The sequence below is a fragment of the Watersipora subatra genome, chromosome 3 (assembly GCF_963576615.1).
Source record: "Watersipora subatra chromosome 3, tzWatSuba1.1, whole genome shotgun sequence".
Taxonomy (NCBI): Eukaryota; Metazoa; Bryozoa; class Gymnolaemata; order Cheilostomatida; family Watersiporidae; genus Watersipora; species Watersipora subatra.
In genome coordinates this window covers 565,287-588,502 of record NC_088710.1, presented here as the reverse complement: position 1 = coordinate 588,502, position 23,216 = coordinate 565,287, and the positions used below count along the sequence as shown (strand labels likewise).

Sequence of the window (23,216 nt, the reverse complement as noted above, 5' to 3'; positions counted from 1 at the left end):
ATAATGTATCGAGTCACTATAAGTATGTACAAAAGTGACTAGGAGTACGTACAGAAGTCACTACAACTACGTACAGAAGTCACTACAAGTACGTACGGAAGTCACTACAAGTACGTACGGAAGTCACTACAAGTACGTACAGAAGTCACTACAAGTACGTACAGAAGTCACTACAAGTACGTAAAGAAGTCACTACAAGTATGTATAGAAGTCACTACAAGTACTGTATGTACACAAGTCGCTACAAGTACGCACCGAAGTGACTACAATATATCACGCAACTATTGCATTGTACTGAAGCATAGATTCAGGTGAAACTCCATCAAGGTTTTTATATTATGTAAGGTTACATCTGAATGCATATTCCAGCCTCTAGCAAATCGGTCTAAATTCTAATAGCATTAGCATGAAAAGGTAAAGGAGATGTCAACAAAATGAGGTTATGTATTCATCTAAAAGATTGCAAAGTACATGAATAGCGAAAACAAAATTATTCTAAATGTTTCATCGATGCCGGAGAAAATAGAAGTGAACTTCGTTTTCCTAGAAGGTTAGCGAAGGATTACTGGAGATACTGTTTGAGAGATGGCTTGTTGCTCCAATCGCCAGACTTAATGATCTTGTAGACAGGAATAAAGAGACCAGGAAACCTGGAGAGAAAGTAATGATGGAGATGTTGGCCCATTTGAGATCGGACGTGGATCGAGCTACAACAGAATACAGTCATGGAACTTTTATTAGATGTGATGGTTGGTGGAAGAGATTTTTGCATGAATGCAGCATTTATCGCTAGCTAGGGTAGTAATAAAGAATACAGCAGTTAATGTGAGTTTGTAGGTTAGCATTGGTAACAGTTATACGCATGCTAGAACACTTACAGCCTGCTGTAGTTCTGCTGCACATCGTGTAGAAAAACAAGAAGGTCACTGACTGTTTTAGCTGACCGGGAGTCTAATTCCATTTCATCCAGCAATTTTCCATTGTTCAGCTGACTCGCCTACAGTAAGACATATAAAACATAAATACAATGTTAACATAGAATTACAGACAATGTTAACATCGAAATACAGACAATGTTAACATAGAAATACATACTATGTTAACATAGAAATACAGACAATGTTAAGATGGAAATACTGACAATGTTAACATAGAAATACAGACAATGTTAACATAGAAATACAGACAATGTTAACATAGAAATACATACTATGTTAACATAGAAATACAGACAATGTTAAGATGGAAATACTGACAATGTTAACATAGAAATACAGACAATGTTAACATAGAAATACAGACAATGTTAACATAGAAATACAGACAATGTTGACATAGAAATACATACAATTTTGACATAGAAATACATACAGTGTTGACATAGAAATACATACAATGTTGACATAGAAATACAGACAATGTTAACATAGAATTACAGACAATTTTAACATAGAATTACAGACAATGTTAACATAGAAATTCAGACAATGTTAACATAGAAATGCAGACAATGTTAACATAAAAATGCAGACAATGTTAACATAGAAATACAGACAATTTTAACATAGAAATGCAGACAATGTTAACATAAAAATGCAGACAATTTTGACATAGAAATACATACACTGTTGACATAGAAATAAATACAATGTTGACATAGAAATACATACAATTTTGACATAGAAATAAATACAATGTTGACATAGAAATAAATACAATGTTGACATAGAAATACACACAATGTTGACATAGAAATACATACAATGTTAACATAGAAATACAGACAATGTTAACATAAAAATACAGACAATTTTAACATAGAAATGCAGACAATGTTAACATAGAAATGCAGACAATGTTAACATAAAAATGCAGACAATTTTGACATAGAAATACATACAGTGTTGACATAGAAATAAATACAATGTTGACATAGAAATAAATACAATGTTGACATAGAAATACAGACAATGTTGACATAGAAATACATACAATGTTAACATAGAAATACATACAATGTTAACATAGAATTACTGAAAATGTTAACATAGAATTACTGACAATGTTAACATAGATATACAAGCAACAGTGAAAGAAGAAGGCAAGCTGTTGGAAACTTGAGCTGTACGTTGGGGCAATTGGGTCAGATCTGCTTACCCAGTCACTGCTGCCAGAATTGAATGCGATGCTGTTTAGTTTGTCTAAAGTTGATGAGACTTTATTAAGAGCCACCGGGCTGAACAGACTCAACACTTCCGCACCGACTGTGACCAAAAACTCAAACCGTCTTTTTTCTGACCAGAAGTATGGGTGCCTAAGCAAAAGCATAAGTGATGCGTTTGAACAGAACTCTAAGGCAAGCATGGATTGTTCGAGCAGACATATGGGCATATGGTACAAACAAATATGTTCCATCAGAACAGATGCCTGGGTTGATATACACATACGATCAACTGAAGGTTTTGTCGGTGCAGGTACTAACCTTAGAACAGAGCTGATATAAAGTCGGTGCAGGTACTGACCTTAGAACAGTGCTGATGTCAGGTTGGTGCAGGTACTGACCTTAGAACAGTTCTGATGTCAGGTCGGTGCAGGTACTGACCTTAGAACAGTGCTGATGTCAGGTCGGTCACGCGGCTCCTTGGCAAGCATTAGCCAGAGCAGGTGGTTCACCTCAGAGTTGAGTTCTTTCATCTTTGGCCAGCCCCCAGCAATATTCACCTCTATGTCAAATACATTGTCTCCGAACTGATGCTCTCCTCCCGTAAGCACAAAGTAGACAAGCATACCTGCAACCTAAAACATATATTTTAAGTTTTTAGTCACAAAAGAATGTTAGATAAGTAACCTAAATGTTAATGTTAATAAGTTACCTGAATGTCTGAGTGCATGGTGTAGTGTGTCATAGACAACTGTCCCATCCAACACTGATTGTTCATACTGCACTCTCTTGGTCTCCAGCAGTTGTCACCAGAGTTACTGTTGTGAAACAACGTCATACCTGCCAATAGAAATGTGTGGGCTGACCTCTCAATCTCTCAGATTAGCTCCACGAGTTGGCGTTAATCTGAGCGATGATTGGCCAGTCTGTGGGTTTGCTGTTTCGCCTGAGACCAACGAGGATACGAATAAGCAAATGTCTAGAATAAGAAATAATTAGATAGATCTTTACAAATACAGATATTTACAATCATTCTTATTACAGATATGTACAATATGACAAACAGAAATCAGTTTATACACATTAATAGTTAAGTGTCAAAAGCTTTTTTGAAATAAATTATAAGTAAAATATAATTTCAAACATAATGGAAAAGCTGTTAAGGCCTGAATAAACAAGAGGGTAACAGAGTAATAAACACTAGAGAAATATATTACATCATCATACATAGAGGTTATATTTAAACAATTTTACACTAGTAAGTCAAGATATGGAGAGACTGCTAATTACACTGATGTAGGCAACGGTAAAAGCAAATACAAGTAAATATGGTGCTGTTGAGATCTTTCAGCATTCTCAGTTTGACCTGGAAAGAACTTGGCATTAAAGAAAGAACCCACCTTCGGAAGTGACCTGCGTAAGACCGTAATCACTTAGTTTCAGTTTTCCATAAGCGTCTATCAGTATGTTGGTTGGCTTGAGATTGCGATGTAACATCAAACACCTGCAGTGCAGGGTCTAAAATTTACAGGTGTTTTTGAGCTAAACAGCTACAAAGACTTCTTTAATTATTTCAGTTTTAAAGAAACTGCTAAAGTCACATTCTTGCTCAATAATATTATTATTACTTCTCAGGTATGGCTGATCTCACATTAAATATATCAATCTCTATGTACCTGTAATCTACAGTATGGAACGTGTGAACTATATAAGTGTCTGGAATGTTTCAGCCATAGGTATAAACCCTACTGTATAAGCCATAGGTATAAGCCCTACTGTATAAGCCATAAGTATAAGCCCTACTGTATAAGCCATAGGTATAAGCCCTACTGTATAAGCCATAAGTATAAGCCCTACTGTATAAGCCATAGGTATAAGCCCTACTGTATAAGCCATAAGTATAAGCCCTACTGTATAAGCCATAGGTATAAGCCCTACTGTATAAGCCATAGGTATCAGCCCTACTGTATAAGCCATAAGTATAAGCCCTACTGTATAAGCCATAGGTATAAGCCCTACTGTATAAGCCATAGGTATAAGCCATACTGTATATTCCGAGTACTATGTCTCCTATCCATCTTCAGTGCAAGAATAGTGAATCTATTGTATATCCCTGGCACAATATCAACTATTCATCTATAATGTAAGTATCGAAGCTACTGTACATTCCCTGTACTATGTTTACAATCCATCTGCAGTGAAAGTGCCAAACTATTGTCTGCTCCCACTACTATATTTACTATCTAGCTGTTGTACAAGATTAGTGAATTTACAAACATCCTAACGCTGGATCATAACACATAACAGATCCCAATAATTCATTCTATGGTGTCATAACCATAATTCTCATGTCAGTTTTTAGTAGCAGTTGTCAGTCTTGTGTAAAAGGCCACAGTTTGCACAAGCCTTCAATGCCTTTGATTACGTGCTGCTTACCTGTACACCCTTTAGCAGCTGCCAAACCAGTTTGTATAGCGCTTCATGGAGGGATGTGGTTGCCTTCCTTTTAGGGACAAGGGGAAGGTACTCCTCTACAGTGTAATCGCAGAGCTCTTGGGCTATGTAACCATAGTGATCATCCTCTGCCACGTCCTGAAAGAATAAGTAAAACCAGTAACACTTATCCATAAAACCATGGGACATAAGAGAGAGAAACGATAATTACCAGGTATCTAACGAGATACTCGTGTTGCTGGTACTTGGGTAGAAGGAGTCTGTGCACGGTCTCTTTAAGTGGCGTATACAACGCTATCGGCAGTCTTTTCACAGCAACTGGCATTTTACCAATCATACCGAGGAGCACGACAACTTCAGAGCTATGCCTCATGCTACAACCGGATTGGACAGATTAGTAAAAAGCGGCGCTGTCGAACAGGTCTGAGTGACACATACATGTAATAAGAAAAAGGGCAGGCGTGAGAATTACGTACCTTTTACCAATAAGAAAGTTACTTTCGATGCACAATAGGATGTTCCCTTTCATTACCAGCCTCTCTTTAGGCATTTCCTGAAACTGACAAATAAGCCCTTCATGGCGCCGGGTTGGGACTGTATCTTTCCACGGATACGCTGCACCGGCATTCTCTTGCTGACTCGGCTGCAGTTTGCTAGCTAGCTGGTACTGGGTGTTTGACGTACTGATTGTAGCTTTTTGCTGCCCGTACCATCTACTTGCAAATGTCGGAGAGTATTGTTGATAGCATGGAGCCTGAATCACATTAGACCTTAACATCGCTGAACGATATCCTGTAATAAAAGTTGAATAGAATAAAGTAATACTGTAAGAATAATTTGGACAATCATGGCATGTCCGGACTAGCTATAGATCTAGGTCTGTATTACAGAACTAGCTATAGATCTAGGTCTGTATTACAGAACTAGCTATAGATCTAGGTTTGTATTACAGAACTAGCTATAGATCTAGGTCTGTATTACAGAACTAGCTATAGATCTAGGTCTGTATTACAGAACTAGCTATAGATCTAGGTCTGTATTACAGAACTAGCTATAGATCTAGGTCTGTATTACAGAACTAGCTATAGATCTAGGTCTATGCTATAAAAATGTGAACATCCAAGTGAATGAAAAATAAACAGAAACCTTGAGGGTTATTCTGCTGGTTTCGAATCACCATGTTATAAGGCATCCATACAGCGGGCATTGCTTGACCAGAGTTACTGCTTCCGGTTGGCCTACAAGAATGTGTGTCATGCAGCACTGTCCATGCACAAACCTGGTTACTGGTGGTATATCAACTGGCTGATTTTAAAAATAGCATTCTCCAACTCACAAGAATGAAAATTTGAAAACACAGCATGTTATTCTTTTTGACAGATTACACATTCTTGTTTGGAAGATAAAAGAAAAACAACCAGCCTTTGTGCTATTTGAAATGAAGAGCGTGAAAACCTATGTAAGTATGGTGATATGATGTACGATGTATGTAAGTTTCCTTAACCTCTGTTGCTGCATGAGCAGTGCGCTCTGGTAGTGATAAAGTGTTGTCACCATGTCCCATGTCATCTGCTTACCAGACCTGCCTTCTTCATATTTGCTGCTATGCTGACCATAATTGGGCCTTTGTGAATGGGGCGCAGGAAGCTGCAATAAAAATAATATATAAGCAAATGTATTTACACACCAGAAACATACCTACTCTTACACATACATGGCTACAAGAATTCCCTATCTAGTAGGAGAGTATTGTACTGGTATTTGGCGAATAGTTGCATGACTGTGTGATTGTGGAGTGGGCGCAGAATAGCGTGCATAGCAGGGCCCACCACCTTGTACGCCATACATATGGCATTGGTCTAAACCAGGCTGTTGAGGTATCTTCCAGTAATCTGATCAGGATTGTGGCTGTCACAGGCCCATCAGATCAATCTTGGCTCGTGACAAAACTAAACTGCAAACCTTGTTGTTTCTTTGCTGTTGGCTGTTTGCAGCAGGAATCGCAGACCTTGTTTCTGTTTCATCTTCAGACGAATCATTAGATAAAAATCCAATATCATGAAGTGGATCAGCAGCGATTTCGAATGTGCGAATGTCTGTGAGATAGTTAGTGTATTTTGGATCAGGCAAGCACACAGAGGCAGCCTACAACACATGAAGTCTATATACCATTTACATGTATTTGCCTAGAATATATACCCTGTATACTTATGAAAGAGTTGACTAGATGACAATCAGCATCTCCACTTGTGCTCACCTCTGTGTCTATGATACATTCCTCGTCCTTAAAATACAATCCCTGACCGGAGTCAGCTGACAAAGCCTCAGAGCTTATAAGGAAGGGCTGGAATGAGGGGGGCATGCATGAGCCAGAAAAGAGTGTGCTGCTTGGAGATACTGCTATTCCATTAGGTTTACTAGTTGTCTGCGTAAGAGCATTAGTTACAACTGGTTTAGGAGTAATGACGTGCTCTCCAGAAGGTGCTTTATCGTTCAAGGCAGGAGGTGACAACTCTTCGATCTCTTCATCATCTGTGAGACTAGGAGAATTTTTTGGAGGAGCTAAAGGTTAAAATGATAGAAGATGGCTATTAACAATACTTTACTTTCCAATTTAGTGTTAAAATGTAGCAATTATGAGTATAAAATATTACCAGGAGTTGTGTCCTCCTTATCCAGTTGCTCCTCATTTACAAGGGAGCTTTCTACAGGACTTGCATAGGCAGCTGATTCTAAATCAGGTACATTAACAGATGCTGAACCAGTTGCTACACCAAGTATGTTACCAGGCGTGTCATAGGGTGCTTCCTCAGATACGTTGACTGGTGGGGAGTGCTCTGGACCTGCCCCGTCACAGCTATTGATCTTGCGAGCAACATCAGGTAAGATAAATTCACTGAGAGTAAAGCACTCTTTTTCCTGCCACAGTTCAAATGCAAAATTATATTTCATCAAGTCACTGCACAAGCTTAGCAGCATGGTTTCTATCAGCTGGCACTATTAATAACAATTATCAACTATGCAACAAAAAGTCACAATCGCACTTGAGTCCTACCTTTCTGATGGCTATCCCTGGTCCAACAGAGCAATCATTAGCAGCAGGCTTTTTCACATCATTTGGCCAACTTACAGACGCATTAGCTGGAGCTTTTGCTCCTAGCTTTGGAAACTCAAGGTCTGTTATAAATGACATTACATACGAGTTTTAGCAAATTACAGTACACACTAAGTGCCTGGATATAACACTGATAACAACAATTGACTGGACATGACAGGTGACTGGATATGACAGTGGTACGAACAATTGACTGGATATGACAGTGGTAACAACAATTGACTGGACATGGCAGGTGACTGGATATGGCAGTGATAATAACAATTGACTGAACATGACAGGTGACACGATATGACAGTTATAAAAACAATTGACAGGATATGACAGGTGACTGGATATGGCAGTGATAACAACAATTGACTGGACATGACAGGTATAATTTAAACTTTGTTTAAAGTTCACAAAAGCTATTCAATATGCTTTATGCTTGAGAAGGTCTGCCCAACTCTGAGGAATTGATGGATTACTAGCTATTCAATACCCACAGCTACCTTTATGCTTGAGAAGGTCTGCCCAACTCTGAGGAATTGATGGATTACTAGCTATTCAATACCCACAGCTACCTTTATGCTTGAGAAGGTCTGCCCAACTCTGAGGAATTGATGGATTACTAGCTATTCAATACCCACAGCTACCTTTATGCTTGAGAAGGTCTGCCCAACTCTGAGGAATTGATGGATTACTAGCTATTCAATACCCACAGCTACCTTTATGCTTGAGAAGGTCTGCCCAACTCTGAGGAATTGATGGATTGCTAGCTATTCAATACCCACAGCTACCTTTATGCTTGAGAAGGTCTGCCCAACTCTGAGGAATAGATGGATTACTAGCTATTCAATACCCACAGCTACCTTTATGCTTGAGAAGGTCTGCCCAACTCTGAGGAATTGATGGATTGCTAGCTATTCAATACCCACAGCTACCTTTATGCTTGAGAGGGTCTGCCCAACTCTGAGGAATTGATGGATTACTAGCTATTCAATACCCACAGCTACCTTTATGCTTGAGAAGGTCTGCCCAACTCTGAGGAATTGATGGATTGCTAGCTATTCAATACCCACAGCTACCTTTATGCTTGAGAAGGTCTGCCCAACTCTGAGGAATTGATGGATTGCTAGCTATTCAATACCCACAGCTACCTTTATGCTTGAGAAGGTCTGCCCAACTCTGAGGAATTGATGGATTGCTAGCTATTCAATACCCACAGCTACCTTTATGCTTGAGAAGGTCTGCCCAACTCTGAGGAATTGATGGATTACTAGCTATTCAATACCCACAGCTACCTTTATGCTTGAGAAGGTCTGCCCAACTCTGAGGAATTGATGGATTGCTAGCTATTCAATACCCACAGCTACCTTTATGCTTGAGAAGGTCTGCCCAACTCTGAGGAATTGATGGATTACTAGCTATTCAATACCCACAGCTACCTTTATGCTTGAGAAGGTCTGCCCAACTCTGAGGAATTGATGGATTGCTAGCTATTCAATACCCACAGCTACCTTTATGCTTGAGAAGGTCTGCCCAACTCTGAGGAATTGATGGATTACTAGCTATTCAATACCCACAGCTACCTTTATGCTTGAGAAGGTCTGCCCAACTCTGAGGAATTGATGGATTGCTAGCTATTCAATACCCACAGCTACCTTTATGCTTGAGAAGGTCTGCCCAACTCTGAGGAATTGATGGATTACTAGCTATTCAATACCCACAGCTACCTTTATGCTTGAGAAGGTCTGCCCAACTCTGAGGAATTGATGGATTACTAGCTATTCAATACCCACAGCTACCTTTATGCTTGAGAAGGTCTGCCCAACTCTGAGGAATTGATGGATTGCTAGCTATTCAATACCCACAGCTACCTTTATGCTTGAGAAGGTCTGCCCAACTCTGAGGAATTGATGGATTACTAGCTATTCAATACCCACAGCTACCTTTATGCTTGAGAAGGTCTGCCCAACTCTGAGGAATTGATGGATTGCTAGCTATTCAATACCCACAGCTACCTTTATGCTTGAGAAGGTCTGCCCAACTCTGAGGAATTGATGGATTACTAGCTATTCAATACCCACAGCTACCTTTATGCTTGAGAAGGTCTGCCCAACTCTGAGGAATTGATGGATTGCTAGCTATTCAATACCCACAGCTACCTTTATGCTTGAGAAGGTCTGCCCAACTCTGAGGAATTGATGGATTGCTAGCTATTACATCGGATGCTACTGTATTTCTGTGAAGGATATTGGTCTCCTCAGGCAAAACCTCGTTAACCAGAGAAGGTACCAAAAGCGTTTCAGCCGAGTCGACTGGTACAGAGCTGGTGGTGATGTCTTTCTGAAGTGGTTTAGCTGGCAACAATGGCGATACATTTACAACTGGTGAATCCTGCAATGGTAGTCCCCTTATTAATGGTCACTCGCGTAATATTTGTCAGCATGCTAGTTGACACCCTAGTGATCACACTCCTAATCATCACAACAAGTAAACACTCTTGGAGTTATTACTAAAAATTTAGATATTTTAAAGCCTAAATCTTTAGTGGTAACACTTTCTGCAGTAAAGGTTTTTGTAGTGCCACTATTAGTAGTAACAGTTTTAGTAGTAACAGTCTTAGTAGTAACAGTCTTAGTAGTGACAATTTTAGTAGTGACAATTTTAGTAGTGAAAATATTAGTAGTGACAATTTTAGTACCTAGTAACAGTTTTAGTAGTGACAGTTGTAGTAGTGACAGTTTACTAGTCAAACTTCTTGTAGTAACCGTTTGATATTTTGGTATTAGTATCTGAAGCTAACGTGTGACTTTTCACTTTGGTAACAATTGAAATGGTGTACCGGATTAGGTTTGCTACTGTTGCTATCACCCTCAGTTTGCTCTGTCTGTGGATGCTGTGTTATGTCTGTTCCTTTTCCATTTGATCCTTTTTCTAGTGAATGTGTTCTGTTTGCCACAGGAGAAGCAGATTTGCTAGAGTGGTATGATCTACAAAATGCATGAAAATCTAGGAAGCTTTTCATGCATTTGGCCTCCTTTTTACAGTATAGAGTTGAGTCATTAGTTGTAATTACAAGGGCTGAGTGTACTTTATACTGTCAGTGTCAGACATGTCCTCCTATTTACAGTATAGAGTTGAGTCATTAGTTATAATTACAAGGGCTGAGTGTACTTTATACTGTCAGTGTCATGCATGTCCTCCTATTTACAGTATAGAGTTGAGTCATTAGTTATAATTACAAGGGCTGAGTGTACTTTATACTGTCAGTGGCAGACATATTCTCCTTATTACAGTATAGAGTTGAGTCATTAGTTATAATTACAAGGGCTGAGTGTACTTTATACTGTCAGTGTCATGCATGTCCTCCTTATTACAGTATAGAGTTGAGTCATTAGTTATAATTATAAGGGCTGAGTGTACTTTATACTGTCAGTGTCAGACATGTCCTCCTATTTACAGTATAGAGTTGAGTCATTAGTTATAATTACAAGGGCTGAGTGTACTTTATACTGTCAGTGTCATGCATGTCCTCCTATTTACAGTATAGAGTTGAGTCATTAGTTATAATTTAAGGGCTGAGCGTACTTTATACTGTCAGTGTCAAGCATGTCCTCTTTTTTGCAGTACGGAGTTGGACTGCGATGTTGCTTTATTTTCTTCTTGAAGCTTCTCTGAAGTTGCCTTAAAGAACGTCGACTAACAACAGGCTCAAAACTATTTGTTATAGGTTCGGGGCCTTCGGGTTGTCTTTCAAAGCCCTCCACTGCGGTCTCATGTTGATTATAGGCCTAGATAAGGAAATATATTAATCAATTTAAATTTTGTTGATAGCAGTGCAGACGTTTATCAAAGGCCTAGAGATAATATCTCATGCGGTCACAGCTGAAGTTTATATTGGTCTGTATTCTATTTCTATATTATAGATTTATATTTAATGTCTATATTCAAGAATATATATCTATATAAAATATCTATATGTCTATATTTTATAGTTGACATATTCTATATTTCATAACTATTTCGATGACTATGTTCTATATTTGACATCTATGTTTTAGGTCTATATTCTAGGTTTATATTCTATATCTATATTCCTGTTCTACTCTCAATATTCAAGTTCTATATTCTAGGTCTATATTATAGGACTATGATCTAAATCTATAGTGAGTACATACTTCCGTTGTTAAAAACGTTTCAGTTGTTTCATCATTGTCAGCTTTACCCTTGCCTCTACGGCGCCTTCTTCTTTTCTTCTTGGCTTTCACTTGTTTTATCTCATCCTCTACATCTTCTTCATCATCGGCAGCATCAGCTAGCTCTTCAGGATTAGGATTTGTCTGCTCACAAGACTGTTTCACTCCTTAAAAAACACACCAGGCAAACTGGGCATAGCAAAACTTATCTCTAAAAACCTAAAGATCTCTGGTACCATTTTACTGAATACATGCAGGACTTAATTGCATATCTGCTCTTTGTCTTACCAGTTGTGCCATCAACAGTTACTGTTCTCAATGGCTTTTCTTCTTCAACTCTCATTTTCACTTCAGATATTTCTGATGAATTTCCTATAGCAGTTCTGGTTTGGTTGTCTGTCTCTTGTGTCCCTTCTGTTTCCAAACAAAGATGTTTGGTTGAGCTAGATTTTTTATTTGTTGTTAAATTTGATTTTGAATCATTCTCTAGATTTAGAATATTTGCAGGGGAGGCAGGCGGGTTAATGTTAAGCATTAAGCGACTCGAGGTGGAAAGGCAAACTTTATCGAACGCTAGCTTATTTCTTGGTTGCTCCAACGGAGTGGAAGTTGTGCAAACTAAAGGCTCCTTTTTTGGCAACTTCGTTAAAGGAATAGTAGCTTCTTTTTTAGTTTTGATAGTCAACCTGTTGGCCCCTTCGTCAACCATTGCAGAACATGTCATCACTGTTGCCGCCACCTTGTTTTTGGTCTCAACACCCATGGAGCAGTCAGCTGTCGAGCGTGTCTTATTTTCTTTGGATCCTGCATTGGTGGTCAAGGATGGCTCACTTGCTGCAGAATGTTTGCACTCTTTGGGTCGTTCACTTCGATAGGCCTTTGCAAATATACGGGCAACTTCATCTAAGCAGGTCTTTGGAGCTTCATGCTTGCTAGCTAGGACTGCGTGTGAAGGCAGTTTGGTTAACGTGGTAGCTGGTTCGGTAGAGCAAGAACTCACTGTTCGAATGCTTTCAATCTGGAAAAGAGGAACACTTGTAACAGACTCCACTCCTTGGTGAACCAGCTTCTTGCCATCGGCGACTGCTGTTGGCTTGTTATTAGCTGGGACAGCCTCGCTAATGCTTCTCTGTTTTAAAAGAGAGGCAACAGTTGTTACTGGCAGCGATTTGTTGCGGCAGACAACTGGGTTAGAAGTAGGTGTGGCTCCAGCGGAAGGTGAATTATTAGTTTTTATGCTCGCGGGCAGACCTTCAGCAGACTCTTGTGAAGCATTGTTGTTGCTCATCTCGCAATCCATCAATTTCTTCTTCAGGCGTCTCGTTCGTTTTCTTTCCCTCTTTTCCAGCTGCTCATGAAAATAACCTCAAATAAGTTTTGGTTAGAAGCAAATCTAAAATTTATCAAATATTAAACCAGAAAAAATGAATCTGAAGCGGTAACATAAAGAGTCAAGTATAAACGTTAGGACAACAGGTGCTAGCAGTATCTCTACTAATAAAATAGTTAACAGGTAAACCTTTGCTTTCTCCTCTGCCTCTGTCTTCAGCAGCTCGGCGCAAGCAATGTCTGCCTTCTCTTTTTGAATAATCTGAAATTTCTCCTTAAACAACCTCCAGACTCTCTCAGTCATATCTCTGTTTTCTTCGTACTGCAGAAGCAAATAAACACTGTTGGGTGTTAAAGACTGCCATGTTTGACTTGCTTGTAGCATGTACTATATTCTGTTCCTCTGTGTTGTTTGTCAAAAGTTGTTACTTTCAAAAACTGAATGAACATACATGTACCTACACTGAATAGACATACATGTACCTACACTGATTAGACATACATGTACCTACACTGAATAGACATACATGTACCTACACTGAATAGACATACATGTACCTACACTGAATAGACATACATGTACCTACACTGAATAGATATACATGTACCTACACTGAATAGACATACATGAACCTACACTGAATAGACATACACGTATTTACACTAAATAGACTTACATTCAGTACTGACTCACAGGCATTCAAATTGTTACATCCGTACTTCATGTTGTAGCATTAATATTTACATGTTCATTTTGAGTGTAACTCTTCTTCCTTTGATACTCTCAACCGCAGTTACAGAAGACCAAGGTGAATTTGATAAGATAACAAGCTAATATGTACTTTGACAATTGGTTACCATTAGTGACCTTTTGACCTGTCGCTGTCGGTCTTCATATCAAGTCTCTTTTGATTGTCATTTCAGTTGTCATTTTTGGCAAAACATATTAACTGGTGGCTATGATTTCAAAAACTACTTCGAAAAAAATTTCTGTTGCAAGCAAATGGCTTTGTTATAAAATCACTTTACAACAAATAACACGGGGTGCTAACCATACCCACCCGCTGTGCTAACTGGCTGAATAGACAACTAAACCAACTGGTAAGAAAATTAAAACAAAATAATTTTTTTATGTGACTGCTTATTATAAATATAATAAGCGGTCACATAAAAAATTATTTTGTTTTAATTTTCTTACCAGTTGGTTTAGTTGTCTATTCAGCCAGTTAAGGGGTAGTTGGCTATTCAGCCAGTTGTATCTTTTAAAGGGGCATATGCCCCTTTAAAAGATACAGCTATATTACAACTGATAAATATAGATGAGCATATGCCCCTTTAAAAGATACAACTATATTACAACTGATAAATGGGCTAAAGGCTACCAAAGCCAACAATAGCGGAAGGTGCGAATCGAAATATTAATAAAGTATCAAAGTGAAAACACTGACTCACATGCAGCTGCAAGTAACCTTTCTCAAACACTTGGACATACGAGATGACATTAGACCAGCTTGTTCTCAGCCATTCTATGCCTTTGACGTGGGTGCAAGCAAATATAACAGGAAGAAGAAGTGATACAATGGTTATCGACTGCTTGTGTTTCGTTGTGGAGGAGTAGAACTGGAGAGATTTGATCAAGATGTCTGGGCACTAAAAACATAGTTCTTCATGGAGACATTCTTGGTGGATCTGCTTTACTTGTTATCCATGAAAAAACCTTCTTTGCCACTGACAAACACAAATGTAACTCCTTTCTAGTGAAAACTCACCTGCTTTTGCAGAAACTCCTCAACAACAAGCCTGTCGAGGTGTTTCTGGTCATGCATGATCATGGTGAGCAGCTGGGAGGCTCTTTGTATGAGCTCATCGTTGGACATGTGTCGACAGACGACACCTATCATGGCTACGGGAAAACTCTTCAACTGGAAGTACCTGGAAATTGAGGCTACGTGTAGGGACTTGTCTGCCACTGCTAGAGCGGGACTATCATAAAATTATGAACTAACCAAGTCTACTAACCTGACCTGACCTACTAACCGGGTCTACTAACCTAGTGTACTAACCTGGTCTAATAACCTAGTCTATTAACCAAGTCTAATAACCAATTCTACTAACCCAGTCCACTAACCTGGTCTATTAACCTGGTCTAATAACCAATTCTACTAACCCAGTCCACTAACCTGGTCTATTAATCTAGTTTACTAACCTGGTCGACAAACCTATTCTATTAACCTAGTCTACTAACCTACGGAATGCCTCATGCCAGATGAGTTTGCGAATCACAGGGAAAAGAGAATTGAGATAGAAATCTTCATCTGAGCTGTAACCTTCAAACTTTCTGCAATCTGCAAGTGTCTTTCTTTTTAGCAAGTCCAACTTTCTCTACAAGAAGAAATTAGAAGTTGTATAACACACCAGCTATACCACAGATTGTTGTGATATTTTTAGTAGCACTAAGTTGTATGGTAGCCTTAGTAAGTACATTTCTAGAGGTAGTCTTTTCAATCATCTTTACTGAATGATGTAGGCCAACCAAGTGTATATGATCACTCAAAACTTCAATACTTCAATTAGACACAGCTGTAGCACTGTTACAAAATTCAATTCTACTCACATTAACATAGACAAGTCTCTCAGTGGGAGCCATCTTGTTTACTATAAGATCAAACATCTCCTCCTTGCCTTCAAGTATAGCTATGCAGATGGGCGTGTCTCCTGACTACAGCATAAACATCCATCACACCTTCAACCAGCTTCCGCTTATGCCTAAACAATTCTAAACTGCCTGCACTCTGTCTGTATGTCCTACACTAAGAATAGCAATATGTCGCACACCCTATTCTAAATTGCCTGAACTCTGTCTGTATGTCCCACACTAAGAATAGCAATACATCTCATACCTTACTCTAAAGTGCCTTCATTCTGTCTGTATGTCCCACACTAAGAATAGCAATACATATCATACCTTATTCTAAAGTGCCTTCATTCTGTCTGTATGTCCCACACTAAGAATAGCAATACATCTCATACCTTACTCTAAAGTGCCTTCATTCTGTCTGTATGTCCCACACTAAGAATAGCAATACATATCATACCTTATTTAAAGTACCTACATTCTGTCTGTATGTCCCACACTAAGAATAGCAATACATCTCATACCTTATTCTAAAGTACCTACATTCTGTCTGTATGTCCCACACTAAGAATAGCCATACATCTCATACCTTATTCTAAAGTACCTACATTCTGTCTGTATGTCCCACACTAAGAATAGCAATACATCTCATACCTTATTCTAAAGTACCTACATTCTGTCTGTATGTCCCACACTAAGGATAGCAATATCTCTCATACCTTATTCTAAACTGCCTGCATTCTGTCTGTATGTCCCACACTAAGAATAGCAATACATCTCATACCTTACTCTAAAGTACCTACATTCTGTCTGTATGTCCCACACTAAGAATAGCAATATATCTCATACCTTATTCTAAAGTACCTTCATTCTGTCTGTATGTCCCACACTAAGAATAGCAATACATCTCATACCTTACTCTAAAGTACCTACATTCTGTCTGTATGTCCCACACTAAGGATAGCAATATCTCTCATACCTTATTCTAAAGTACCTACATTCTGTCTGTATGTCCCACACTAAGAATAGCAATACATCTCATACCTTACTCTAAAGTACCTACATTCTGTCTGTATGTCCCACACTAAGAATAGCAATATATCTCATACCTTACTCTAAAGTACCTACATTCTGTCTGTATGTCCCACACTAAGAATAGCAATATATCTCATACCTTATTCTAAAGTACCTACATTCTGTCTGTATGTCCCACACTAAGAATAGCAATACATCTCATACCTTATTCTAAAGTACCTACATTCTGTCTGTATGTCCCACACTAAGGATAGCAATATCTCTCATACCTTATTCTAAAGTACCTACATTCTGTCTGTATGTCCCACACTAAGAATAGCAATACATCTCATACCTTACTCTAAAGTACCTACATTCTGTCTGTATGTCCCACACTAAGAATAGCCATACATCTCATACCTTATTCTAAAGTACCTACATTCTGTCTGTATGTCCCACACTAAGGATAGCAATATCTCTCATACCTTATTCTAAAGTACCTACATTCTGTCTGTATGTCCCACACTAAGAATAGCAATACATATCATACCTTATTCTAAAGTACCTACATTCTGTCTGTATGTCCCACACTAAGAATAGCCATACATCTCATACCTTATTCTAAAGTACCTACATTCTGTCTGTATGTCCCACACTAAGGATAGCAATATCTCTCATACCTTATTCTAAAGTACCTACATTCTGTCTGTATGTCCCACACTAAGGATAGCAATATCTCTCATACCTTATTCTAAAGTACCTACATTCTGTCTGTATGTCCCACACTAAGGATAGCAATATCTCTCATACCTTATTCTAAAGTACCTACATTCTGTCTGTATGTCCCACACTAAGAATAGCCATACATCTCATACCTTATTCTAAAGTACCTACATTCTGTCTGTATGTCCCACACTAAGAATAGCCATACATCTCATACCTTATTCTAAAGTACCTACATTCTGTCTGTATGTCCCACACTAAGAATAGCAATACATCTCATACCTTATTCTAAAGTACCTACATTCTGTCTGTATGTCCCACACTAAGGATAGCAATATCTCTCATACCTTATTCTAAAGTACCTACATTCTGTCTGTATGTCCCACACTAAGAATAGCAATACATCTCATACCTTACTCTAAAGTACCTACATTCTGTCTGTATGTCCCACACTAAGAATAGCAATATATCTCATACCTTACTCTAAAGTACCTACATTCTGTCTGTATGTCCCACACTAAGAATAGCAATATATCTCATACCTTATTCTAAAGTACCTACATTCTGTCTGTATGTCCCACACTAAGAATAGCAATACATCTCATACCTTATTCTAAAGTACCTACATTCTGTCTGTATGTCCCACACTAAGGATAGCAATATCTCTCATACCTTATTCTAAAGTACCTACATTCTGTCTGTATGTCCAACACTAAGAATAGCAATACATCTCATACCTTACTCTAAAGTACCTACATTCTGTCTGTATGTCCCACACTAAGAATAGCAATATATCTCATACCTTACTCTAAAGTACCTACATTCTGTCTGTATGTCCCACACTAAGAATAGCAATATATCTCATACCTTATTCTAAAGTACCTACATTCTGTCTGTATGTCCCACACTAAGAATAGCCATACATATCATACCTTATTCTAAAGTACCTACATTCTGTCTGTATGTCCCACACTAAGAATAGCAATATATCTCATACCTTACTCTAAAGTACCTACATTCTGTCTGTATGTCCCACACTAAGAATAGCAATATATCTCATACCTTATTCTAAAGTACCTACATTCTGTCTGTATGTCCCACACTAAGAATAGCCATACATATCATACCTTATTCTAAAGTACCTACATTCTGTCTGTATGTCCCACACTAAGAATAGCAATATATCTCATACCTTACTCTAAAGTACCTACATTCTGTCTGTATGTCCCACACTAAGGATAGCAATATCTCTCATACCTTATTCTAAAGTACCTACATTCTGTCTGTATGTCCCACACTAAGAATAGCAATATATCTCATACCTTACTCTAAAGTACCTACATTCTGTCTGTATGTCCCACACTAAGAATAGCAATATATCTCATACCTTATTCTAAAGTACCTACATTCTGTCTGTATGTCCCACACAAAGAATAGCAATACATATCATACCTTATTCTAAAGTACCTACATTCTGTCTGTATGTCCCACACTAAGAATAGCCATACATCTCATACCTTATTCTAAAGTACCTACATTCTGTCTGTATGTCCCACACTAAGGATAGCAATATCTCTCATACCTTATTCTAAAGTACCTACATTCTGTCTGTATGTCCCACACTAAGAATAGCAATATATCTCATACCTTACTCTAAAGTACCTACATTCTGTCTGTATGTCCCACACTAAGAATAGCAATATATCTCATACCTTATTCTAAAGTACCTACATTCTGTCTGTATGTCCCACACTAAGAATAGCCATACATATCATACCTTATTCTAAAGTACCTACATTCTGTCTGTATGTCCCACACTAAGAATAGCAATATATCTCATACCTTACTCTAAAGTACCTACATTCTGTCTGTATGTCCCACACTAAGGATAGCAATATCTCTCATACCTTATTCTAAAGTACCTACATTCTGTCTGTATGTCCCACACTAAGAATAGCAATACATATCATACCTTATTCTAAAGTACCTACATTCTGTCTGTATGTCCCACACTAAGAATAGCCATACATCTCATACCTTATTCTAAAGTACCTACATTCTGTCTGTATGTCCCACACTAAGGATAGCAATATCTCTCATACCTTATTCTAAAGTACCTACATTCTGTCTGTATGTCCCACACTAAGAATAGCAATACATATCATACCTTATTCTAAAGTACCTACATTCTGTCTGTATGTCCCACACTAAGAATAGCCATACATCTCATACCTTATTCTAAAGTACCTACATTCTGTCTGTATGTCCCACACTAAGGATAGCAATATCTCTCATACCTTATTCTAAAGTACCTACATTCTGTCTGTATGTCCCACACTAAGGATAGCAATATCTCTCATACCTTATTCTAAAGTACCTACATTCTGTCTGTATGTCCCACACTAAGGATAGCAATATCTCTCATACCTTATTCTAAAGTACCTACATTCTGTCTGTATGTCCCACACTAAGGATAGCAATATATCTCATACCTTATTCTAAAGTACCTACATTCTGTCTGTATGTCCCACACTAAGAATAGCAATATATCTCATACCTTATTCTAAAGTACCTACATTCTGTCTGTATGCCCCACACTAAGAATAGCAATATATCTCATACCTTATTCTAAAGTACCTACATTCTGTCTGTATGCCTACCTTATTCTCTGTTATCCTCTTAACATTAGCTTCTAGAAGAGTCTGCACAGATTTTTTATCGTTGGCTCGTGTCGCGATGGCCAAGGCAGAGTCTCCGTGCTCGCTGAGAAGGTTTTTACTAGAGCCTCCAATCAGCAGCATGTTGATGCATGACTCCCAACACTTCTCCGCTGACAGAAGGAGCGCTGAATATCCTTTCTACAATTCAATGTTCAGCCAAACATACACAAATCTAATTCCCAACATGAGCGGCACTAGGAGCTGACCAGGCTACTAGTTCAGAAACAGGAAACAGGCTAGTAGCTAACCCCACATTCTATCTCACATGCTATGTACTTCCTTTATAAGGTATTTTATAGATACTTTCTTTATTTCTATAGTTGATGTCGAACGAGTCCCGGTACTGCCAGAGGAGGTTGACAGGAGGAGGTGATCCGGTAGTAACAGCAATCATAAAGGCGTTGTTGCCATCCTGTTAGGGGAGAGAAAAATTGCAAAAAATAATAGACCAAGTTTAGACAATACCTTGTTCTATGCAAAAATGCGAAAATGATGACTACTCATGAAATCAAATCGTTCCATGAGGACCACAATTTCGCTCATTCAATCAAGCAGCAAAAAACTTCATATTGTATGTCATTATTACATTGTTTTTGCTTTTGCAGCCAGCATTCATAGAGCATGAAGTAATCACAATGCCATTATATACAGTAAGTAATATTGTACAAAAACATGATACAGGCAAACCTTAACTTGTACACTTATGTAACGAACCTACTGTCTCTTATATGGACGGATTACTTACTGTCTCTTATATGGGTGGATTACCTACTGTCTCTTATATGGGTGGATTACCTATTTTCTCTTATTGACGGATTGCCTGCTGTCTCTTATATAGATGGATAACCTACTGTCTCTTATATGGGTGGATTACCTACTGTCTCTTATATGGGTGGATTACCTACTGTCTCTTATATGGATGAATTACCTACTGTCTCTTATATGGATGAATTACCTACTGTCTCTTATATGGGTGGATTACCTACTGTCTCTTATATGGATGAATTACCTACTGTCTCTTATATAGGTGGATTACCTGGTTGACGATTGTGAGATTAGCGTTGTACTTGAGAAGGATCTTCATAGTCTCAGCATGCTTCCCTCGAGTGGCCAAGATGAGAGATGTGTTGCCATCCTTTATACATGAAATAAAATGTTTCATAAATATTACTATGTGTGTGGATGTCGTATAGCCGATGTAAAACATATTCATGCAAAAAGATGGGCATGTCATCATTTACAGCAAACCCACTGACCTTAGGATTCTGGAGATCTACATCAGCGCCTGCTTCAAGAAGTCTAATGAGACCATAATTGTAGCCAACTGAACTAACCAGCAGTAAGGGGGGAATAGATACCTGAATGAAACCCCATAAGCCATTGTTGAGTGGAAAGCGAGCTCTATGTAGAGTAAAGAGGTAACTTTATGTTAAGTAGAGAGGTAATTCTATGTTGAGTACAGAGGTAGCTCTATGCTGAATAGAGAGGTAACTCTATGTTGAGTACAGAAGTGCTATATATAGAGTAGAGAGTGAACTCTATGTAGAATAAAGAGGTAATTCTACTGGGTCTATTAAGTAGAAAGGTAACTCTATATTAAGTAGAAAGGTAACACTATGCCTATTGGTTCAAGGCAAACAAAACACACCATTAAAGCATATTATTGACACGTCGGTCAGCCTATAGAGGATATTGATAATAACCGAAACAGCAACATAAAATAAAATGCTAAAAAACCTTCTGCTCAACTTTAAAATTCCTAAAACAAGCAATTTATATCACAAAAGATTATTCAGTTTAACTAATAGAAATGATCAATTATTATTTTGTAATATTTCTACTCAATTCCGCATGTTGTTCAAACTTGTTGATTTTAAAGACGGCAATAGGACAGTTAAAAACATTTTGAACTTACAAGTTGAAGACAACAAGTATAACTGGTAATAAGATACCTACAGTTTAAGAATGAGCGCTATTTACAGATTTACAAAAGTCAAAAATCAAACTTACACTCATAAATCTTTTCTCTGAATTGATAGAGTTCAAAGAGATATTTTGGGAAAGATGATCATTGTTTATGAAGTCTACTCACCAACGTATCGTTGAAGCCACTCGCCAATATGTCAGCAGCCTTATGCTCCCTAAACAACTTTTCCAAATGCTGAACCATAGCAAATGTACTATCGACCGTTTGGTTTTGCGGTGTGGGCTGCTTAGCTGGTTGCGAGAACATAGCTGTCTTGAGCAGCGTCGGGCAGTCCCCTTGACAAGCAGGCTTACAAACGCAGGGCATTGTTGAACTCGTAATAAAAGAAAAACTACCAAAATATGCTTTTCTCAAATAGATAATTCAAAGAAAGGTGTGTAGAATGTGTACAATTTTCAAAAAGTAGTCCGGGACGTAAAGCGTTAAGCTAAACATAAAGATGCCGCAACGCACCGAAAGGAAACTTTGGCCCGATGTTATAACACGTAGGCTTATGCATCAAATAGGCCATGATATGCATGTATGTTATCTCAACGGTTGTATAAGGAGAGGTTGTTAAAGGAAAAATAATGTCATGATTTTATTCGATTAGTCGCAGTACACAGCAGTTACAACGGTAGAAAGGAAAATGTACTTCCAGCAATTACTTCTACAATAGAATATCAATATATTAGACGACCCAATTGAGTATTAATGTTGTTAGTAAAATTAAAATGTACTTGATCAGGGTGCCTTTTTAAGAATGCTTGACAAAATGTTGCCGAACTTGTGAAGACTAGGTTGCTGTCATAAAGAATGATTATTCATGTAGGTTTGCTGTGAAGGTTGAAACATAGTCACTGCTCAGTCTGGTAAAACCAAAGTCTGAAAACAGAAAAAGTACAAAATAATTATTTA

The 23,216-nt window shown here is 38.2% G+C and overlaps 1 protein-coding gene across 1 annotated transcript; it reads right to left on the bottom strand.

The window, feature by feature from the left end:
- Positions 1-562: 562 nt before the first annotated feature.
- Positions 563-22,625, bottom strand: LOC137392295 (uncharacterized). The gene is given in 29 exon segments (XM_068078966.1): positions 563-707; positions 879-997; positions 2,158-2,314; positions 2,603-2,796; positions 2,874-3,001; positions 3,562-3,679; positions 4,598-4,753; positions 4,827-4,989; positions 5,092-5,407; positions 5,762-5,853; positions 6,120-6,262; positions 6,578-6,760; positions 6,873-7,177; positions 7,270-7,534; positions 7,671-7,792; positions 9,878-10,109; positions 10,558-10,705; positions 11,304-11,506; positions 11,894-12,078; positions 12,200-13,259; positions 13,431-13,562; positions 14,693-14,890; positions 15,010-15,172; positions 15,447-15,622; positions 15,855-15,959; positions 20,273-20,466; positions 20,636-20,744; positions 21,369-21,467; positions 22,425-22,625. Coding segments are annotated over 29 exon segments (5,811 nt in total).
- Positions 22,626-23,216: the final 591 nt, after the last annotated feature.